General features: G+C 29.4%; 1 protein-coding gene across 1 annotated transcript; it reads left to right on the top strand.

The window, feature by feature from the left end:
* Nucleotides 1-1,585: 1,585 nt before the first annotated feature.
* Nucleotides 1,586-22,178, top strand: LOC132928803 (uncharacterized). Its single transcript, XM_060993696.1, has 6 exons — nucleotides 1,586-2,150; nucleotides 14,678-14,845; nucleotides 18,634-18,846; nucleotides 20,215-20,405; nucleotides 20,719-21,326; nucleotides 21,797-22,178. Exons 1-6 carry the CDS (start codon nucleotides 2,037-2,039, stop codon nucleotides 21,865-21,867), a joined length of 1,365 nt encoding a protein of 454 aa, XP_060849679.1. The 5' UTR covers nucleotides 1,586-2,036; the 3' UTR covers nucleotides 21,868-22,178.
* Nucleotides 22,179-22,267: the final 89 nt, after the last annotated feature.

The following is a 22,267-nucleotide window of genomic DNA, read 5'->3' as shown; positions in this document are numbered from 1 at the left end:
ACAACTAAATATTTTTAAAAAATGCATTGAATACCTACCGAACTGTAATTACACAACTTTACTTCATTAAAACAATTGCAATATCTATTATACAATGTATTATTATGCACAATGTATACTTATATAGCCATATAATTTTCTTATTAAAGTAGACTAGGTACCTATAGAACCTAGATTAATAATGATACATAAGTATGTTATATTAAGTATACGGTTAGACTCAATTAATATTTAATATCATACTACTGATATTACATTATTTATTGCCTAGCCGTATAGGTACCTCCTGCTACCTATATAGTATTTGGTTATATTAGTTTAATCATTTTAATACTATGTTCAACTATATTATTATTATTTATTGAATCATCATCAATCACAGTATTAATAAGTATAAAAACATATAAAATGAAAACACATTTTCAATATATAAAGTATTTTAATGAAGCTGTTCTAAAAAGCGAGCGTGTTATAGGGAACAGGGAGTTATTATTAACACAATTATACATGATATGATCAATTAAACTATGCCAAATATATCATATATGTAATATGTATATTATATATTTATCAACTTTATTTATTTATATAGTATGATTATATAAGTCTGTACAATTATACAACTATATGTATATATAAGTTGATTTTTCGTAATTTAATTTGAAAACTTTAGGTATATAAGTACATTTTAATCTTTCATTCTATAATAATAATTATGAATTATGAATACAAGTATACATATATAAAATAATATTTACATTGTTTAAAACAAATATTTATAGCTATGTATGAGATGTGGAGATATGGCATATATAAGGTTGATCGAAGCACTCTGTAGTTGGTACGCCTCCATCATAGAATATATATATATTATATACAGAAGTGAACATACATTCACTTTCGTCGAGGTCTCCAAACAATGTGTATTATATTATTATAGTTAAAAATACAAGGTAACTATTAACTTTTATAGAAGTAGATAATTTAATATCAATAAACAGTTTTTTATAATAAAACAAAGGTTTAGCCATAATTTTAACATAACACGAATTTGTAAAATTTTTAAAATAAAGAACGTTTTCAAATTAAAAAAAATGTAACTTTTTTTCGTTTTGAGGGTGCGAAGAGGGTGTTTTACTTTAATTATATAACACTTATATTAGGTACTATGGATAGTACAGTAATAAAGTGGTATACGTTTTTTGTTGTAGGAAATAAATATAAGACGTAGCAGGTTTGTATATTATTATAGTACACATCGGCGACATTATGTATCATTGCACTTTCCAGACGACTGCTGCAGCGCGTTGCGTTTTTTTCGCGAGAGAACTGATGAAAAACAATGCGCACGCGTAATTCTGTCGCAATCGCAATATAATACGACTATATACAATTTGTGTACGTCTTTTACACGAATATTATTATTTAGTAAAATATACTGTAATACATATTATTATTATTGTAAGAGTGCGTGGGAGGTCGCGAGCTCGGATCTCACGCCATGCCCTTCCTAAACACTCGCCGGTGGTGGAAATCCGCGTCCGTCCGCCCGCTCGACCGAGTCAGCAGTGCTCGAGAAGAATACTTTTTATTACCTATACGCGTCTAACCACTGTCCGCTGCCGATCGTCTCTCGTCGCGTCCGTTCGATCAGTCAGTCAGAGTCGGTCGTCGAACGCATTAGGCAATATATTTAGCTGGCATCCACCGCAAAAATATTATACTACATACATCGTTATTGATATATCAATATTAAAAAAAAAACTCTATACAGGCGCCGACATCCGATCAAGTCAGTACAAGCGGTCGGCCGTCGTCGGTGGGAATCGCACGCGGACGTCATCGCCATCACACGTCATACGTGCACATATAACCAATATATTATAACTGCATCACGGCATCATATATATTGTCAGGTCCGTGTCGTATAGTCGTCCTCGCTCGGCGCTATATTTGATAAGTCGATATCGTCGTCATATATTACAAACGCGGGAACCACGACAGTATAGTAAGTCGACGTAGAAGACACGACCGACATGGACAAGCAACAGGAAGCCGCGGTAGCAGCAGCCGGTACACCGTCGGAAGACAGCATCAGCATGAAAACGGAATATCCCACGCACGAGGTGTACGTCTCCGAACCGCCACCGGTGAGTAGTAGTCGATAATAGAACATTGTATATTTGTATATTATATTATAGTATATAATATATAAGGTTTTTATTTAAAAAATGACCTAGGTGGATCCGTATACCTATTACCTAATATATCGTGACCATTATAGTCTATAATTGTCAGTATACGAGTTACTTTAAATTAATAATAATAGCTACAGTTCGACTTATGGTGTAGTTTGAGGCGTTTGAGCAAAATCGTTCGTTGCAGGCGCCCGTCGTGCGGTGGCAACCGCGTCACACTCCACTTCGCGGTTTGCGAGAAAGTCGAAACACCACAACGACCGGAAACGTATTTTCAATTTTGTTACTTCGAATTTCGATCTTTCCTATTCGGTGGATTGCGGATACTATTAAAACTAACTTGCTGACCTAATCAGGATAGCTATTGTAGTTTTACACCTATATGATATGATATTTTTAGCAACACTAGTATATATATGCGATGTTTAATTTAAAAGCCACGCGGGTGATTTCAATGGTTGAGTGTCGCCGAGTATGGAATTTTTTTAAAGACATCGAATCGCAAAAAACAAATCATAAAAAAGACACATTTTTTTTTTTTTTTTTTTGGTATATTATTTAAAATACCTCAGCGTTCTGCAAATAAAAATGCCACAGTAGTATAAATAGCAATGGTCTTACCTTATACGATATAGACGCATAGTATACCTACATGTACATAATATATATATATGTATATTAATTGTATAGTTATATGTGCAGTAGCAGTATATTACTATTTATTTTTACATTCTACGTTCACGTTTTTAGTTTGGGTTTTTCACGTGAAACCTGTTGTCTGTGGGACAAACAATAGTCGGTAAAAATTAATCGCTTTTACTATAATATATTGTGTATATGAAACGAGAAAGAAAAACTATTTAAGCGTATAGTAGTAATAATCTGTGCGTATAGAAAACAAGCGCAGTACAATAACGTCGATTGACACACGTGGTGTATATTATTTTAATATAATATATAATCATAATTGAGAAGCGAGTATACCTACCTATATCTACCTATATTATATAAGCCGCCTTTAGCAGCAGCCTCTCCGTTGTACCAAATTATAAAAAGGGTATCGTCTCTTGGGGAGTCCCGCGGGGTCGGTTCGATAAAAAAACGACTACCGAGTCCTCACAAATTATAATAATAATTTATAATTATTTATAGTATACCGTTTCTCATTGGATTTGTGCTTAACTATATATATTGTTAGCACATCGTCGCCTAGCGCGTCAAAGAACAACGCTCTTATTATAATATTATGATTGTCGTCGGGACGACGAATAATGAAAACAATAAAAAAAAATCTCTGTGCATATAGGTACCTATTAATTATTTTGATTTTTGTACGGAGGTGGTGTGCGTTGCTGCGCTACCGCCACCGGAGGGAATATAATATATATGATATTATAAATTAGTATATTACTACAATAATACATCAGCTGCATGTACTTATATAAATGTGTGTACGTACACGAATATATACAAAGTAATATAATCATAATAATAATAATAAGTAAAAAGATGGTGTGTCGAGGACAACTGGGTATAACGACTGTAAACAATATGTAGTATAATTTATCCTTTCTCTTCGACTCTTGTGTTGGGCGCACAGACGTACATATGATGTATATATTATTATAAACGCTTTACCTTGAGTCCAATTCTTACAATGCGCACGTTAATGGTCGTGTGAGTGTTTTCGTTTCTATTTTTACAGCGAATTACGATTTACAGTGTCCTATACGTAAAAAATCATTTAAAAAGATCTTTTCATGCTTGACATACTGCAGTTAACTGCGCTGCCAACAAGGCTGTCGTATGCGACTATATATTAGGTATAATATGAATGTATAACACATACTATGATATATGTCCAGTCAATATGCAGGCGATGGGATAACAAAATGTCGTTGTCTTTATCGCTGTTGGATTTTGGGTTTACGCAAGAGGACACTAAATAGCCATTATACGTAGGTATATATAGTCACTGCGCAGTAAATTGTACAATTCTATCTTACGCACTGCACTTGGATTGCTGAGTTCGTAAAATTTTATGTTGCGTAATTCGCACCGTAGGTATACAGTATACCTGTTTTCACGAAAAATTTTTTTTTATCATAAGATCCGAATGTTTATTTGCGTTCTTCACCGTGCCTGCAACAGTGCAAAAACATATATATAATGACAAAAACTTGAAGTAAAATATGTAAATGTCGTGGTGTGCTGCATAATAAGTCTAATGGTTTGTTGATAAACCGGTTGTCGGATAAGGTCTTTCGAGTCAAAATTAAATTCAACGAATCTTCTAGATTTTGTAAACAGTCTGAAAAATTTCCAGATGATTTACTGAGATTTAACCATAAATGTATATTGTATATTGTATATATATATATATATATATATGATAATAGTAAATGTATACGAGTATAATTGTATATTATAATTCTTCAAACGTAACGTATAAGGACTATAAGGTATAACATATTTATACATTTAGTTAGTACTTACTAGTTACTACTTTTATATATCAAACTGAATATAATTTGTGTCAACGGCGTATAATATGTATAATTAGTCGATTTCAGTTATGTATCTGGTTTTTGATTATATTTGTGATTATGGCGCTTACTCTTTGTTATAATACGAATATTATACGATCATTATAATTCATTATATTGTGCACTTTCCAGTAGATTTTTAAGTGCACAAATTGCATATATGTGGTAAACACAGTTTCACTTAGGGTACGATAAATGTATATATATGTACATTGTACACTCACACGTACGCTTTCTCTCGTGATACGACCCATTAAATGATTTATGAATTTGACGGTTTTTTTGCATGAGTTAAATGCCTTTAATGACGAATTTTCGCATTCACCTATAAACAACGTCGGACACTTTCCATTTTCATTAATACACGACGTTTGAATGACATATTCTGAAAAATAATAGTTTAACTACAGTCTGCGCCGATTAACGAAAAAGAAAAAGAGCTCATTACTAAAAATTAAGTTGTTATTCCTATGTTCTTGCTAATGTATATACCCATAAGCTGACGATAATGCCATTCAACTATTTTTGTATCCTATAACTTGCCGACATTCCCTGGCGATCGGCAAATTAAAAAAAATTCTGAAAATGATTATTATTGCATAATGAATTTGAATTTTCACTTTATTTTTATTTTGTTATTGAGAGAAAATCACATTTGACATTCATTCCATTATAACATCTGGTGTATTTGTATAAAAACAATAAGTATGTTAAATTATATAGAAAGTATGTTACACGATTTAAAAAAATATTCAAATACATCATATTATTCATATTTTTTTCCTACAAAATTTTAATTTATTATTATTACTATTACGCAACAGCCAACAGATACCTACTTGTGGGTTTCGAAGTGTATAAATTTATGAAATTAGAATATTTTTCTTCTTACGAATAATTATAGATTTTCACACACAAAAAAAAAATAGTAGACAATTATGTAATTTAATTTATAGTATATAGTCGTTGTTACTTGTTACATTATATGCTCTCTAATGAACAACAATTGTTAAAAAAATCTAATGAAATTCGATAACCGTGTCATTGATTAATTTGACTGACGAGTATCCATTTTTCCTAAAGTATTGATCCTTATTTTACAAATTTAAATTGTAACTCAATTGTAATTAACTAGAGTAAGATATTCGTATTGTTATATCATATACTATATGGTTTAGTATATACAATATACATATACATTTATATATAAGGATAAGGACATTAAATATCTTTTACTATATATAAACAAAATATTACATACAAATATAAATATAGTACCTATTAAATTCAAAGAGTTTCTACACAAAAGTAGAATTTTATGACTAGTCGTTAGTAGTAAAAATTTGCACTAATGAACATTTTATTATTTTTCATATTAAAATTACTATAACAAAACGATAACATTGAATTGATAATTAATTTTTTTTACGTCTTACTTCTTTAATCGTAAATTCATAACATATTAGATACAAGGCATAATATGGCTTACCTTTACTGAAAATTCTTTGATAAAATGTTAAACATGATTCTTTAATTCCCGGAATATCACGAATTTCGCCTAAATATAATTAAAAAACCATGCATAGAGGTACTGTTTAAATGTATATTATAAATCTACATAAACAAACAGTTTAAATATATTTATTTCATACTTTTTTTATAACGAATTTTTATCGAATTTTAATCAAATTAAATTACATAATAATAATCAGATAATGACACACGCCTGAAATCAAATAAATATACTTACATGTTATTTTATATTATATCATAATACAAAAAAACAAAATCACAATACAATTTAGGTATTTTTATATTATAATATGAATAATGATGTAGTGTGTCGTATATATACTTTAGTTATTTTAATATACAATAATAACCGGCAAATTTTTTTTAAAATAATGAACGCGTTAAATTATATTATATGTTTACAAGTTCCTCAATATTATTGGTTAAATGTGTACCTACCTACTGGAATCAACAACGTGGTTAAATGCACATAATACATAAATACATAATAGATATAGATACTTATATAAAATCTTTTTTTTTGACGTTGCGCTCCAATCGCGCGTTTAATTCGCCAAATTCGGACCAGAATTAAAATGCAGTAAATTATGGAAAAAAGTGCACCCGTTCAAGTCAATAATAATATATTTTATATAGGTAGGTAGTCGACATTGCATAACTACTTTACTGTGTCTACTATTATGTATACCGAATATCAAATTACACAACTATATAAAAATAGGAACATATCACTTACACGCATTGCTTCATCACAATATTTTCATTCTGGCCCGAACCCCCGCCAGGTTCATTGAACCAAACGCTTTCTCCTTATCGAATGAATAATAATAATAAACACACACATATATACATGTATAATACGTATATCCATCGGCGTACGCGGACAATGTGACAAAATGATATAAAACGATTATTGAATAATAAGTGGCGAAAACTGCCTATATAATTTTATAGGTATAGTAATAATATAATAATAATATGTAATATGATTTTTTTTTCTCAATCGAGCAGAAATAAATATAATAGTTAACCATATATAATAATATGAAGAAAAAAACTCCGACCCATATAATAGTTTTTTTTTCTGATTTGTGCCAAATGTTCTGCAACGCAATACTGCAGCCGACCGCCGTCGTACCGTTATAAAATAGTATAGGTAATAAACTAATAACCTTACAGATGTCGTGAATCGTACCTAATAATAATATTGGAACCTGTAACCATATCGAACATCTCGCGCTTTCGAAGAAACGATATTACGCTATTGTGCAGCACTTGGTTCGAATTACTAGTTAGAAACGGGAACTTTAATTATTATTGTACCTAGCTGTTCCGTCTCTCAGTCTCTGCGCATATATATAATGATCGATATAAACAGTTTATACGTTACGTACTTACGTACAACGTAGCTAGGTTAATAGGTACATTATTTTCCATTGGCGTCAATAATTCGTAAATTTTTGTTGAAACTTATCTAATTAGCCATTCAACTGTACAATACTGCTGCAGGTACCTAACACGCATAACTGTGAATTCCGGTCAACTACGTCGATCATATAATGTCAACTGCAGCTGCAGTTACGACGTTAAAATATTAAATTAAATAATAATTAATGTACAACATAATAAATATTATAGCTAATTATTTTGTATTGTTTAGCCTACAAAGATGTACGTACATAAATATAAACACAGTTATGTGCAATGTGTAAACTTTAATAGTATTAGGTATACTATTGTTGTGGAATGACTAACAATTTATTATAATATCTTAATATGATAATATGAACTGCAACAGGGAGCTTACTTCGCGATAAACCAGTAACCTAAGTATATATTACCTATATTGAATCTACATGATCAAGCCGATCTAAGTACTCGAAGAAAATTGAATGTTATTTTTAGAAAACAAAACACAATATTCTTTAGATACTTTTAATTTTTTATTATGATATCGTAATCGCTTTTCCGTAAATGTGTCTTATGTAAAAGAAAATACAACCCAACTACCTAAGAGTTATTACAAGTACCGAAAAACCAATAAATTGTGAAACGAAATTCTTTATTACCGTCGATAATAATAATATAATACTATATAAATATAATAATGCATTATACATATTGTTTTTTTAACCGATTACACTCAAAACGTTTTTATATTTCTATTCATAATATTATAATAATAATAATAGATATATATTTACGTATCTGTCCATATTATACACAAGTCGCGCCTATCATAATATTACGTACTTATATATCATACGATTGTATACGCTATTAAAATCGATTTCCGGGATCTGCCGCAGTAGTGTGGTTGTATTCAACCATAATATTTAAAACTATTCGTCATCGATCAAACACAAAAATGTTTTGAAACGGACAAATCGAGTGCAAAAACCGAAACATAAGACATTATTTTTATACGCGTCAGTGTTATAATTGGTTTGATATAGGCAATAATAAAAGTATATTATTTTGTTTTGAAAAATAATTGCTTTATATCTTTCGATACTTTCTCCGACCGTAGCTATTTATTGATATATATTGTTGTTGTTATACCGACGTGCCAAGAAGCTAACGTTTGACCTTTGGTCGAGTATAATATTATATACTTACACTTACCATTTAAATTTTTTTTTTCTCAACACGACACGTTCGGTCATACCGGTCATTTATTAAACAACTAACCACTACACGACCAGCACCTATATAGAAAAATACTTTTTATACACAAAGATAGGAGATGTGTTCGCAATATATATATATATATGTATAATGTATATGTATATGCGAATCATAATTATATTTTATCGTTAGAATGTATAATATATAATAATATAATAAGGTTTGATAAAAACGGTTTTTTTCTTTACTTTGTTGTTAAGGATTTGGATTTGGCGATTTAAATATTATAATTTTTTTTTCCGATAGATATAGGCGAATTTACTGTCCCAATTCTATCGAACTATAAACTACCGTTCAATTGTTTTACCAGAAAATAGGAAATCGATAATTTATTCATCTTGGCGTGTTTGTATATATATATATACATATAATTTATTATTACTTACCTACTTTTTATTATAATTAAACTCTTTATAAACTGATAAATAATTCCTCTTATACGTCCGTTGTTTTCTTGCACTAAATAGTGAGAGGTAAATTAACATTTTACTATTATTAAAAAATATAATAAGACCAAAAACTAATTAATAATTAAGATTGGTTAAAGGAATTTGTAATCCTATATCTAGTTTTACAATACTTAAATGAACCAAGTATAAATATATTTCGTCAAAATTATTTTTCATTGTTATTTTTGAATAATAATATAAGATTAAAGTATAAGTTTTTACAGTATTTTGGTAGAGGTGCAAGTTAGCTAGATAATGTATGCCTACTTTTAATTTTTTTATCAGACGGTAGGTATAAGATATCATTAATTAATAATTAATGAATTAATTAATTAATAATTAACAAATAATAATTAATATATCTTAGGAGTTAGATAGATATTGTAGGTACTTTAGCTGAAATCGTAAATTTTTTTTAATAATTATTTAATTAATTATCAGTTTCAACATATTATACTAAATGTTTTTACAAAATTATAAATTTACAATAAATAGAAATAAACAAAGATCTACCTTCTTATTATAGTTGTCTGGTTGGTATTCTAGGAAGATGTCTTAGATGTTATAGGTTTAAATATTTATTCCTCGATTTTTTAAAGAAGAATTTTAAATTTTTTTATCTTAGTTTAGGAAGCGGTAGTCTATACTGTAGCCAACACAAGTACTTAGGTACTACTGTAAGTCTTCGTAGCTTATCATATTCATATATAATATAAAATTGTTAGTTAAGTATTTTACAAATTTGAATTTTCCAAGTTAGTTTTTCTATTTAGTCTATAGGTATATTTTTAATTATTTCACCGAGTCGTTTTTCTTGAAATCCACGTATTTATTCTAAATATATGTACAACGTAAATTATTTTCATGTTTTATCTGTTGAATTATATGACAACAACAATTAAATTGAATTTTTCTATTATAATTAAGTACCTATCTGCATTAATTTTCTGCTTTATTATTGTTTAATTTTTATAATAATGTGGTAAAAGGGAAAATGTAATTAACAGCATACAAACTGAAGTATATTATTAATGTAATTAGTTTGGCGGATATATACAAAATATAAACATTTTCATTTTCTAATCTCTGTTTAACACTGTGCATGGCGAATGTCACATTATTACGAATATCATTTGACGCAAAGCTTTGGTGTATTATATACTACACAATAATATATGATAGCCGCATATTATATACAGGTGATGACTGGCGATAGGTCATACTGTCATAGGTCATGGCAAGGTTTTTAATATTCCATCACGTTAAGAAAGCTAGTTCTCTTTTTATACGATATAATTTTTATAGTATTTTGATTTAATATATTATTGTCAACATAATGTTTCTGCATCATATATCCACCTATTTATAACGCTTTAACACGTATAGTTATAATCCATAGTAAATCACAATGGACTGCATTTGTACATAACTTGTATAATTGTGTGTACAATTGTATAGACAAAAGAATAATTAAAAAAATCTCATGATAGAAAGTAGCTTCCTCGTTAAGCCATTCGTTTTTTTCTTCTTATTTTTCTATTGGAATTCAATGGACATGTCTCATTAACTTTAACACCCACAGACACGCTGGCTATTCATTACCTACACCGTTATGTGATCGATTTATGTAAATTATTGACACGGAAAACATAATGAATTCGTTCGATTTCAACGCACTTTCCTCAATAATAAAATATAAGTCATAATATGCATATATACATATATATGCTCAGTTTGCATACAGATCGAATTTCGAAAAAAAAAGAAAAGATTTATATTTGTATTATATGTATATACATTATACGTATACAATATACATACACCCATCACCTGGATTTTTTCACAAGTCATTTTCAAGTGCACCGGATGTCCTGTTTGCGAATATACATTTTAAAATGGCGTACATATATTATGTATGTAACACACAGCAGCAGTTGTGTTTTTGACAGGAAATTTATATATTATAATATACAATCATTGAATCATAACTATAGTTATAGCGTGGACAATACAAAATAATTTAATAAAAATGACAATACACAATATTCGTGTAGATAAACGTGGATTAATCCCATACGGCTCTATCTGCAATACGTGTAGTAACTGAGATCAAAGTATCAATATGTATACATTTCATTTTAATTAAAAACTTTTGATTTGTTGGAATTCATCCAGCTAACTTAGATTCACATTTCCTATACGTATATTTGATTATTTTAAATCGAAAATACTTTTCTTGTAAAATATAGTTGTACAGTATCGTGTTCTATTAGCGCTTATTATAATATGGTAAATATTTTTATATCTTTCTACCGAAGACCGAACCCGTAATAACCAATGTACAATATATGGAGTTTTAGAATATTCTAATGTAGGTATGTCCTGTTTTTTGTTGTGACCTGCAACTCATACATAGCATATATAGGCTATACAGCAGTATAAAGATTACTTAGGTATACTGCTTATATCGTTGCGTTGTGCATAGATATACCTAAACCGAGGAGAAAGATTCTTAGCGAAAGTACATGACAATAACGTATTTTATTATCTATTCTCGAGAACAATTTTCCTGGTAGAAGTGATGCTCGAAAAGTTTCACGTTTCGTTAGAAAATTGAATACTCGCGATATTGCAGGTGTTATTGTGACAAGATTTTTATTTTCAAAATATATTAATATATTTAATACGTAATAGATATATATTATATATGGCTTATACCTACGTATCAGTCAAAGATATATTTTGAACAAGAATCGTTTACAATAACCGAATATGCTCTGTAGACGTATCTGTAGTTATGATTTTCAAATTCAATTTGGCCACTATATATATATATATAGCTCGGTATATATATATATACCGAGCCGGTCCGCAAGTGCGCAAAACGCGAGATGAGTTCTTGTAGATAAGAACACGTTTTTCACTTTTTCAGTATATACCTACCTATTATGGTTTGATTTTTTATTTTGATTTTATCCCGTTAATAACAGCGGTATCGCGCTGTAGAATGTCATGCGTATATAAAATATAGACACATAATAGTCTGCACTCTGCAGTAAGTACGCAGCCATTAGCGATAATTGTCGGTCGGTGGTGGCAGCGAACTGCACTTATTATTATTAGAAGTGACGATATAAATATATATATATATATTATTTTATTTCCTTCTATATAGTTTTCATTATTTATTATAGATTATATTATTGGACGTCCGTGACGGTACAACGGTAATCGAGAAAGTAATAGTTAGGTATAAGCAGGCATCATGCCCCACGTTGCACTCGTAGGAAAACCGCAATTACGACTTTTCTTCGCCGTGGAAACAACGCCTGTAATACATTTTCAATTGCCATGTATTTATATATACCTATAGGTATAGTTGTCAGTTGGTAATAGGTATATTGTGGTTCGGTTAAGGTTTCTTATTGCCACCGCGGAACAAATAAATGCATTTTGTTCGGAATACCCGGGAACAAGAATTGCCAATATATATATAATATATATATCTCCTTAGGTACCTATAGCTACGCACGCAACTCAACGACAACTGTTATAACAATGATAAAAAAAAAATTAAAAAAACATAATAACATTTAATTGTGGTCAGCGTGGCGACGGTCCAGTTATATGAACGTGATGTTACATATCTATACATCATATTAAAACAACGAGCAGTGCGTAGTTTAACTTATTATATTACCGTGTCGGAAAATAAAAATTGTTGTATAAATGTATAATAATATAATACAAACGCATAAATTGATAAAGATTAAAATATATTCCAAAATCGTGTGAAAGTCTTATATTATGTGTGTCTCAAAACATATTATAAGAATACTCAAACAATTTTATATATTGTGTATATAATATAATATAATTTATAGGCACGCATCTGTTTGTCTATACAATCTACGCGTGTATACTTCACGGAATAAATTCAAAATATTTTTTAACATTCATATACAACCGTGAGGAGAGCTTAATCGAACCACGAGTTACGAGTCATGAAAACTCGTGATTAATCATCGTCACGAATTACACGCATATTATTTATATTATAAGCCAGTGGTGACTCGGAGGAATCGGAGGAAATATATTTTATAATGTATACCTACCTACACTAAGCACAGATGTTTTTGTACATAATATTTGAAAATCGTGATCAGACATTCAGCCGTTATGAGTTGTGTAGTCGTGTAGGTAAACCCGTCGTTTATTATGGTGTATTGAATAGTAGTATAGTAACAGTACATGTATAATAACACAATAAATATATATCTAGCACGTTAATCTACCAGCAATTTCAACATCACAAAAATAGAATCATGTAAATCCGTGTGGCGTGCATCCTCCTATTGGATTGTTCAGGGATCCTATTATAACAATAATAATAACAATGATGATAAAATTCTATCGAGTTGTTTACATTTATTTTATTATTTATTTATTTTTGTTTGATGGCGCGTTCTAAAACCTAGAAAATAACAACAATAAGAATAATATACATATTACGCCTCCACATACTTTGTTCGCAACAAACGTGTGGTTTAAAGGTCATTATACCATATTAATTGATGGATGTTATCATTAAAAGTGTATCGCGCGTATATGCGTAGGTACCATTACTTCAAACTACCTATTGTGTTTTTAAAGTGACTTAGAGCTTGGAAATAACTTAATGAGTTGCAAACAATCAAAATATCTATAAGCTAAAACCTGTATCTTAAATAGTTTTCGTCGTCAGTGTTCAGAGATATAAAACAATAATATGTTGCGAGTCGTTATTTTTATCAAAAAAACACTTGTGGTGAATTAACGAACATAAAATTGTATCGTAGGCGTTCGAAATTGTATTCCCATACGAGCATACCTATTGTATGAGTATGACATTGTCCTAAGTATTCGGTACTTCTAAAAAACACAATCCCTGCATCTGTACATTGATCAAAAATTCAGTATAGTAACACGACCGTTCTCTTGTTAAATTTAGTTAAAGTGACTTAGACGACTTAGTGCCTCTTTGTATAGAATGCTTTCGGTAATATTACGCTGAATTTATATGGTTATTTATTGGACTTATATTAATTAGATATAGTTTAATATAAAAATATTTATAAATTATACTTATAGATATCAGTTGTAGTACCTATACTATTATTACATATTTATATTCATATACATTATATATCATATATAATTGTTTATATTATTATTGTTATTGTGTATTATAAATTATAACGACGTTTTAATGTATATTTTATAGGCTTACAAACTCAAAACTAGACCGACTGCCGTCCAAATAGCGAGAATAGCGGCATTCACTGTGATCGCGTGCTCGTTCATACTTGGATCATTCATGTTGGCTGCTGCTTGGCTACAAGCAAACGCATCTTGCTCACAGTTAATGCACGCCGAAGCACTCCTCAGACAGGTAGATACAAAATAAATATACTTACGAGATCCTGAGATAAAATAATACCACATATCCTATATATATTCGCGCTCTCCGGTTAGCAGCCCAAGCAAATTGGCAACATTTTTCCATTTTTCAATCACGATTTTCGGCTTTTATTTTTAATTCTTATTATGTTTCACACCCTAATCCTTAACTACTTGTCTATATTCTAGTGGTGTTCTTTCTCTACTATTCTCCCCTTCTATGGATCCCTGTATCATTCTTCCTATAGTAAATTGTTATGTCATAGCGTATATCCAATTAGTTTAGCTCTTCTATTCTTCAGATCTTTTAAGAAGCATCTTCTTTCTTTCTTCCACTTTATAAACTTCTTCATTTGTTATACAATCTACCCAACTTATTTTAACATTTCTTTTGTAATACCACGCTTTGAATGTCAGTAATTTTTTTTCTTTAGACTTTTCTATTGTCCAAGTTTCACTGCTGTAATGTGCTATATAGTATTATTATAGTCTATAATCGCCGAAAATGTCTTTCTCTGAATATTTCGATCTTTATATTATTATTATATATAATTCATTAAGAGTAATTTTTTTGTTTAAGACATTGTAGCTAAGTAATGTTAAATTTAATTATATACTTTGAAAAATTAAATTTATTATAACAAGCTTAAATAAAATTCTGTCAATCCATGACTGTATAAAAATTAAAATATGAATTTACGGCACTGTTTGTTTAACATTTGTAAGTACTAAGTATTAATAGTGAATTCTTTAAAATCATATACACTAATTGAATTTACTGTCGATTAATTATAGATACAACTATACAAGCAATCTTTATTTCTGTGTGCAGGAGCAAATTACAAATAAACAAAAGAAAGTTTATGCTTACTAGTTTCAACCCTTAAAAGATCTTTGTCTAGATACATTAAAATAAAAATGGTCAAGTGTATGGTAGCAAAATTTACAAAAAATATGGACTGGATTTTAAATAGTTATGGCGTAGAATTATGTCTATTTCTAAATCAAAATTATTTGTGCTATTATTATTCATTGCTTTTTATTATCATTACAATTTATATTGTTTATTATATAGGTTATAAGAATAGTATATTATATTTGTCTTAATGAACGTTTGAATATTTCAGTTAAGTGTAGATACCACCTATTTTTAATTTTTTTTAATGCGTCAATACCCTTTATACATATATATACAGTAAAAATAAGTTATTAATTTATACAAATCATTTAAATTTATTAAGCACAAAAAATGTATAAAACTCCAACAGCGTTACAATAATGCATAATTTATAAGTATTATAATAATATTTTATACAGAATAGTTATTCTAGTTTTTATTTTATTTCTCTGTGTAAAATCTCTTAAAATTATAATGAAAACCTGCATGCAACTACCTATAAAATAGCCTATTATAGATAGGTCGTAAACAATATTTTTATAAAAATGTATAATAATCTGATGTATGAGAAGTGAGAATACTAAAGTGGATGTAATATCACTTTCTTTGTGTATCTACCTATATACCTTAAGTTTTTTTTTTGCTGATTTGACGATGACAGTTTTCCAGATTATAGAATTGTTCGGCTTTCACTACATAATATAATCCACGCACTAACAACAGTGAAACGGTTTTCCTAGTCTTATTTATTATTTGTTTTTTCTGTGTATCAATTATATATATCTTGCAATAGAAATATCTATGATACAATTTAAAACGGTCAGATAATTCTTTGTTATGCGATGCAATTTGTTTGTAAATAATAATAATAACAATAGTAAAGAAAAAAATAGTCAATATATTATACAAACAAATAATCAACTAAAAGTATTTCCGCGTTTGAAAATTCACTAAAACGAATTGGTCAAGGGTCCATACACACGCGTTGTTCGCAATACGCGCGGCCAATAGGTATATGGGACATGGGTCAAGCGCGTACAATCTATAGGTACTCGCGTGTCGTACCTATGGAGATTATTCAGTGTAACCGACCATTAAGCCCAGGAAACGAGTTGATTATGAAACATTGAAACACCGCCATATAGACAGGCAATACGTATCTATAATCTATATTACATATTGTTCAATTCGATGACCAACTGGGTATTTAATTTTTATATTATATTATTATGCGATTATATTTCGACTATAGTCTATAACAATACTTATTATAGTTGTATTAATGTATTATATATTTATATGAATACATTAAGTACATATAAATTTACCATCGACGCAACTAAATAATAATAATAATACATAATAATAATAGTAATAATACTACATAATTAAATACATTCTATCTATAATATAAGTAGAATATATATCTTACAAGTTACAATTTAATGGGAATGTGAACAAAATATTTTGAAGTTAATATTATTCTAACTATTATTCTTTCAAAGTTTCAAACATTCGAAAAAATTGTGTACAAATTTAATATACCTAGGTATTTTTATTCTTTTATTCATTTTATGTAATAAATAGTTTTAGGTATAATTTGATTTTTCCCGAGAAAAATTAGAAAACATAAAATTCAGTGCTTAATCGGTGTTACCTCGATTTTATTGTGGGTGACTCGGTTCACGGGAAAAACTTCATAAACTTATAAACAAATTCAGCGGAGATGGATAATCCACTTATGGTAGATTGTATATAACACACTTGGTATATTTTCAAACAACTCTTTAAACTTTCCTGATATTTCTAAAAACGATCTCTAAAATTTTCATCAAATCATTCGAGTAGTTTTAGAATATATAAGGATATTGCATTTTGTGTATATTTGAATATAACAAACAATAAATTTAATATTATATTCTTTTAATAAAAAAAAACCTTACATTAACATAATATGGTGGGTCGACTAGTAATTAGTATATGTATTATTAAATTGTTTTTTGTGTTCTATGGCAACTATAAATATAAACAAAATATTTATTAGATTTTCGTGATAAAAAATGAATTTCACGTCTGAGGTACTCTATAAAGATTAAAGGAGCTTGAAACACCCTCTAATTTTAGAGGAATTCATTTTATATACCGAACTTTTATTGAAATCGCTCCAATAGTTTTTGAGATTAACTGTTAGTAATAACTCATTTCAGTATTTTACATTTATATAAATAGATAATTTTTATTTTTTTAATACCTATAGGGTACTCATCAGTGACGGATTAACCTTCATTGCGCTTTGAGGCATGCTCAGTGTTTACAGTCCCCTTTTTTTTAATACTATCCAAGGATCGTAGTTTAAATGGGCTAACATCAAAGAGTGATGGTAGGTATGGTTTAAACAGGTATAGTCGCCCCGGGAGTGAAAAATAGTAATGGTTTAATTTTTTTTTTTTTTTGTTCATTGTTTTGAGAACAAAAATAAAATAACATAACAAATTTGCCACCCCTACAAGTTACCGTCCTAGGCTCGAGCCTCACGAGCCTAGTGGTTAATCCGTCACTGTTACTCATTAAAAACTACACGTAAGTGTATATTTTATCATAACCGTATCCTTAAATAATTAGATTGAAATAATAAAAAATAGTTTTCCTTACAAAGTGCGATCTGCTGAATTGCAACAATAAGAACAAATATAATGACTTATGGTATTATTGTATTATAAAGTAATAGCAATAATAATATTAATTTTAAATATTGATTCACATTGCAGTTTATACTTGTATACAACGAATACTCATACTATATAGCTTTACAAAGATCCACATAACTAAAGCTAACATTTAAAGAATGAAAAATAAACTTAATACAATATTTATGCTTAAAGAGTGAAGAGGCTGTAGACCGTCCACAGTATCAAGCACTAGTCGACCCTTTGCAATCAGACGAGACATCTGATTCAAAGCAAGAGGAACTTCCCGTGCACCAACAGTCAACCAGAAACGCCGAAAGTACGACAACCGGTAATAACGATCAACAACCAGCTGCACCAGTTCAAATCAAGTTCCCAATGGAATTAGATTTCGACGAAATCGTTGGGGTGAGTGTCTGTTTGTTTAGAGACACTACAGTATCTACTCACTAGTCTACCACCTTAGTATAAGTACATTGGCGAAATTACGAAAAGTTGAAATGTGAAATTGAGGGGTGGATTAAGCCTTTTAAATTCAGAAATTCCCTAAAAAACAAATAAAATATTTTTCTTAATACATATTGACCGATATGTCCATAGAAAAATAGGTAGGTACCATTTATAATGTTAATAGAATATTATTTTCGTAATAGTGAAAATATTTTGACTGAAAATAATTTCTTATAGTCCTTGAAGGCTTGAAGTGCTAGGTGAAAGGCTGTAACTAACTGCCATTATTTTAAAAATAAATAATAAAAACCAGAGAGCTATGGCTTCTGTTGCATGACTTAGTGGAATTCGATAAATAATTGTGGTTAATAGGCACCTATATAAAAAAAAAAAACAATAAATTCTGAGCGAAGACAATTTGAAAATAAAATGTGATAACTATAGGTAACAAAAAATATAAAATAATGTTTATTGAACTATTTGAGTAGTTTTTTTGCTAGATAATTAATACAAATTATACGTTTAAATTGTGGCTTGATTTTTATAATATTATAGTAATTAATAATCTACATATGTTAACTAGATTCAATAGTTTGACGAATCATTTAACATAATTATAAGTAGGTAAGTACCTATCTAAATACTATAACAGTGGTTTTCAACCTGGACTCTGGAGGTCACGAACGATAAGTTTGGGGGTCGCCAAAAATAATAAACAAAATAATTTTTCCATATTATTTAATAATAAAATAAAGTTTTTATTTTGTTCTATATGTATACAATAACAATAACATACCGAGGAGCATAATCTTATCGATAGTAGATATAGATTATTAAATTGTTCATAACTCGTATGGTATACGTAGGTATATTTGAAAAATTTCAGTCGCAAATATTTATAATAATCTGCAGTTCTTACCTAGGTGTCATTTGGGTAGTAAATGTATAAAATATAAATCAAATTTTGGCGAATAAAACAACAGTTTTTTTTTAAGGGGGTCGCATTACAAAAAAGGTTAAAAAACCACTGTTCTATAACATATTTTCATACATTTTCAATTCTGCAAACGCTTAGATCAATTTGTCTATTATAGATTAAATTGGATCGTGTTCATTATAAATATAAATTTCGATAATATCAAGTTTTAATAATTTTTACTCTAGATTTTCATAGAGTATAGGTATTATTTTACTACATAAATGATACAATTAGGTAAAAATGAACTATATTTTTAACATTTTGAAACAATAGCTAGTTTAAATTAGACTAGTTGGTAGGATTACGCTCAAAGAACGCTGTTTTAAAACGAATTTGTTTCAATAAAGGCTTTACTTGAGAAAAATCAACGTTCGCGCATGAACTGTGTGATTGAGAAGAAACGCGCCGAAGAAGTCATGGACCATCAACCAAAAACGTTGCGTCTGCCGTTCGGAGTAAACATTACTACTGATCCTCGTTTTGAACACGTTACGGGTGAACGATTGAGCATCGTTTGCGAGAGTGGACATGATGAAAGGTATAAAAATTTGTTATACAAGTTCAGATAATTGGAAACTAATAAATTTTATTTTAATGTTCGTTATCTACATACTTATACTATTTGATAGGTAGTACTTTGACTACTTTAAGCTAAATAATTGTATAACCTTAGCTATATGCCTATATATGTGAATATTTAATGAATGAGTATCATTTTGAAGTAGGCAATATTAAAGGGGTGATATTATAGGTGAATAGAAAACAAATAAAAAATAATTTTTTTATACGAAAAGCTTGTTGGTAACTAAAATAAATAAGTAGTCGGGTAATCAATTAAATCTCAAATACAGACGAACTCCAAGCCCGGTGGAACAAATGCAACAACAGCCATCTATAATGATGCCGATGCCAATGGGCAATAATCCGATGACTCATTTACCAAGTATGATGGGACCACCACCGCCACCACCGCCACCACAACAACACCATATGCCACATCCTCACCATCATCAAGGTCCAATTCCATTGGCCATGATTGCCCGAATCAACGCCGACATTGACAATCAGCTTCAACTGCAAGAGCAACAGCAGATCGAAGAGCACATCATCCCCATCTTTCAACAGTTGTTACCCGAACTGAGACCATCGCCCGATAGCCACCACGAACACCATAAACAAGAAGCAGAAGACAGAGCTATGCCCAACAAAGTTCTATATCATCCAGCGATGGCCGAAGGAAGAGCCATGTACACCGTTGCTATATCCGACAAGCCAAACGGAGACGGACCGATGATGCACCACCAAGCTATGCCGTCCGAATCTGTGCGCCAGAATGCACCCATATTCCAGAGGGTTCCTATTCACGTGCCCGTGTCCATGATGATGCCACCTGGTGCCGGACAATCGATCCAACAAGACAATCCAATAGACGAACCCAAACCAGATCTTCGTCCACACTGTAAGTATATATTGACAACTAGGTTTTGATTTTTGTTCACATAGGCTGATAAAAAGTCTTTGTTAGTATGGGTAATAGGATACCTTTACACTTAATAATAACTTATATTAGAATTGTTTTTATTGATGTATCAATATTTTTCTTGCAAAGTCAAAATAATAAATCTGGATATAATATTAATAATACATACATTTTCTGTAGCTTCAGTATTATTATCTTAGATTTTAAATATTAAAATACATTAATAAAATTATTATTAAACCTTAGGTGGGAGACCAACATGTGTCTTCAACATTTTGTAATATTATTACATTTATACACAACTAGTACAGATGACTAAAATGTTTAGAAGGTACCTAGGAATTTAATTTTAAGACATCAATAATTTAAAATTATTTAGTTTTATTAAATTCAGTATTAAAGATTATAAATTACCTATACTTATTAATTGTAATATTTTTCAATTTTAGTTGTTCACCCACGTTCAGTTGAGTCAGTTCATGATATCAACCAAAATGAAGAGATGGATTCTAGAAAATGATTTTTCAATTTGGCAAACATTATTTTACATTAAAAAAAGAATAGATCTTTTGTTAATGTCGGTAAATTCTTAAAATAAGCCCAAATTGACATTAGGATTACAAGAATCAAATAACAATTAAGCTTAAAGAATTTTTATGGATATTTGATGTCAAGAAATCAGTGTATTTGGTATACATATAATATATATTTGATCTTTGTTTACAACATAGTATTTTTAAGTTTTGTTAATGTTAATTGTGATAGATTAATAGATTATTATAACATTTATAGTTTTGCTTTCAAATAAAATCTATATTCAATTTTGTTAAATATATTTATTTGAATAATTCAGAGGTTATTTCTGAAAATATTAAATTATTACAGATAATTTCAATACCAACACATAGATTGTAGATAAT

This window comes from Rhopalosiphum padi, chromosome 4 (assembly GCF_020882245.1).
Source record: "Rhopalosiphum padi isolate XX-2018 chromosome 4, ASM2088224v1, whole genome shotgun sequence".
NCBI lineage: Eukaryota > Metazoa > Arthropoda > Insecta > Hemiptera > Aphididae > Rhopalosiphum > Rhopalosiphum padi.
Note: the sequence above shows the minus strand (reverse complement) of the source record. Positions and strands in the feature narration are given on the sequence as shown.

Excerpts from the sequence above, each read along its gene's own strand:
- LOC132928803 (XM_060993696.1), top strand. The coding sequence starts at position 2,037 with ATGGACAAGCAACAGGAAGCCGCGGTAGCAGCAGCCGGTACACCGTCG. Across the intron at positions 20,406-20,718 it reads GAGAGTGGACATGATGAAAG|ACGAACTCCAAGCCCGGTGG; the intron begins GTATAAAAATTT and ends TCTCAAATACAG. Across the intron at positions 21,327-21,796 it reads ACCAGATCTTCGTCCACACT|TTGTTCACCCACGTTCAGTT; the intron begins GTAAGTATATAT and ends TTTCAATTTTAG.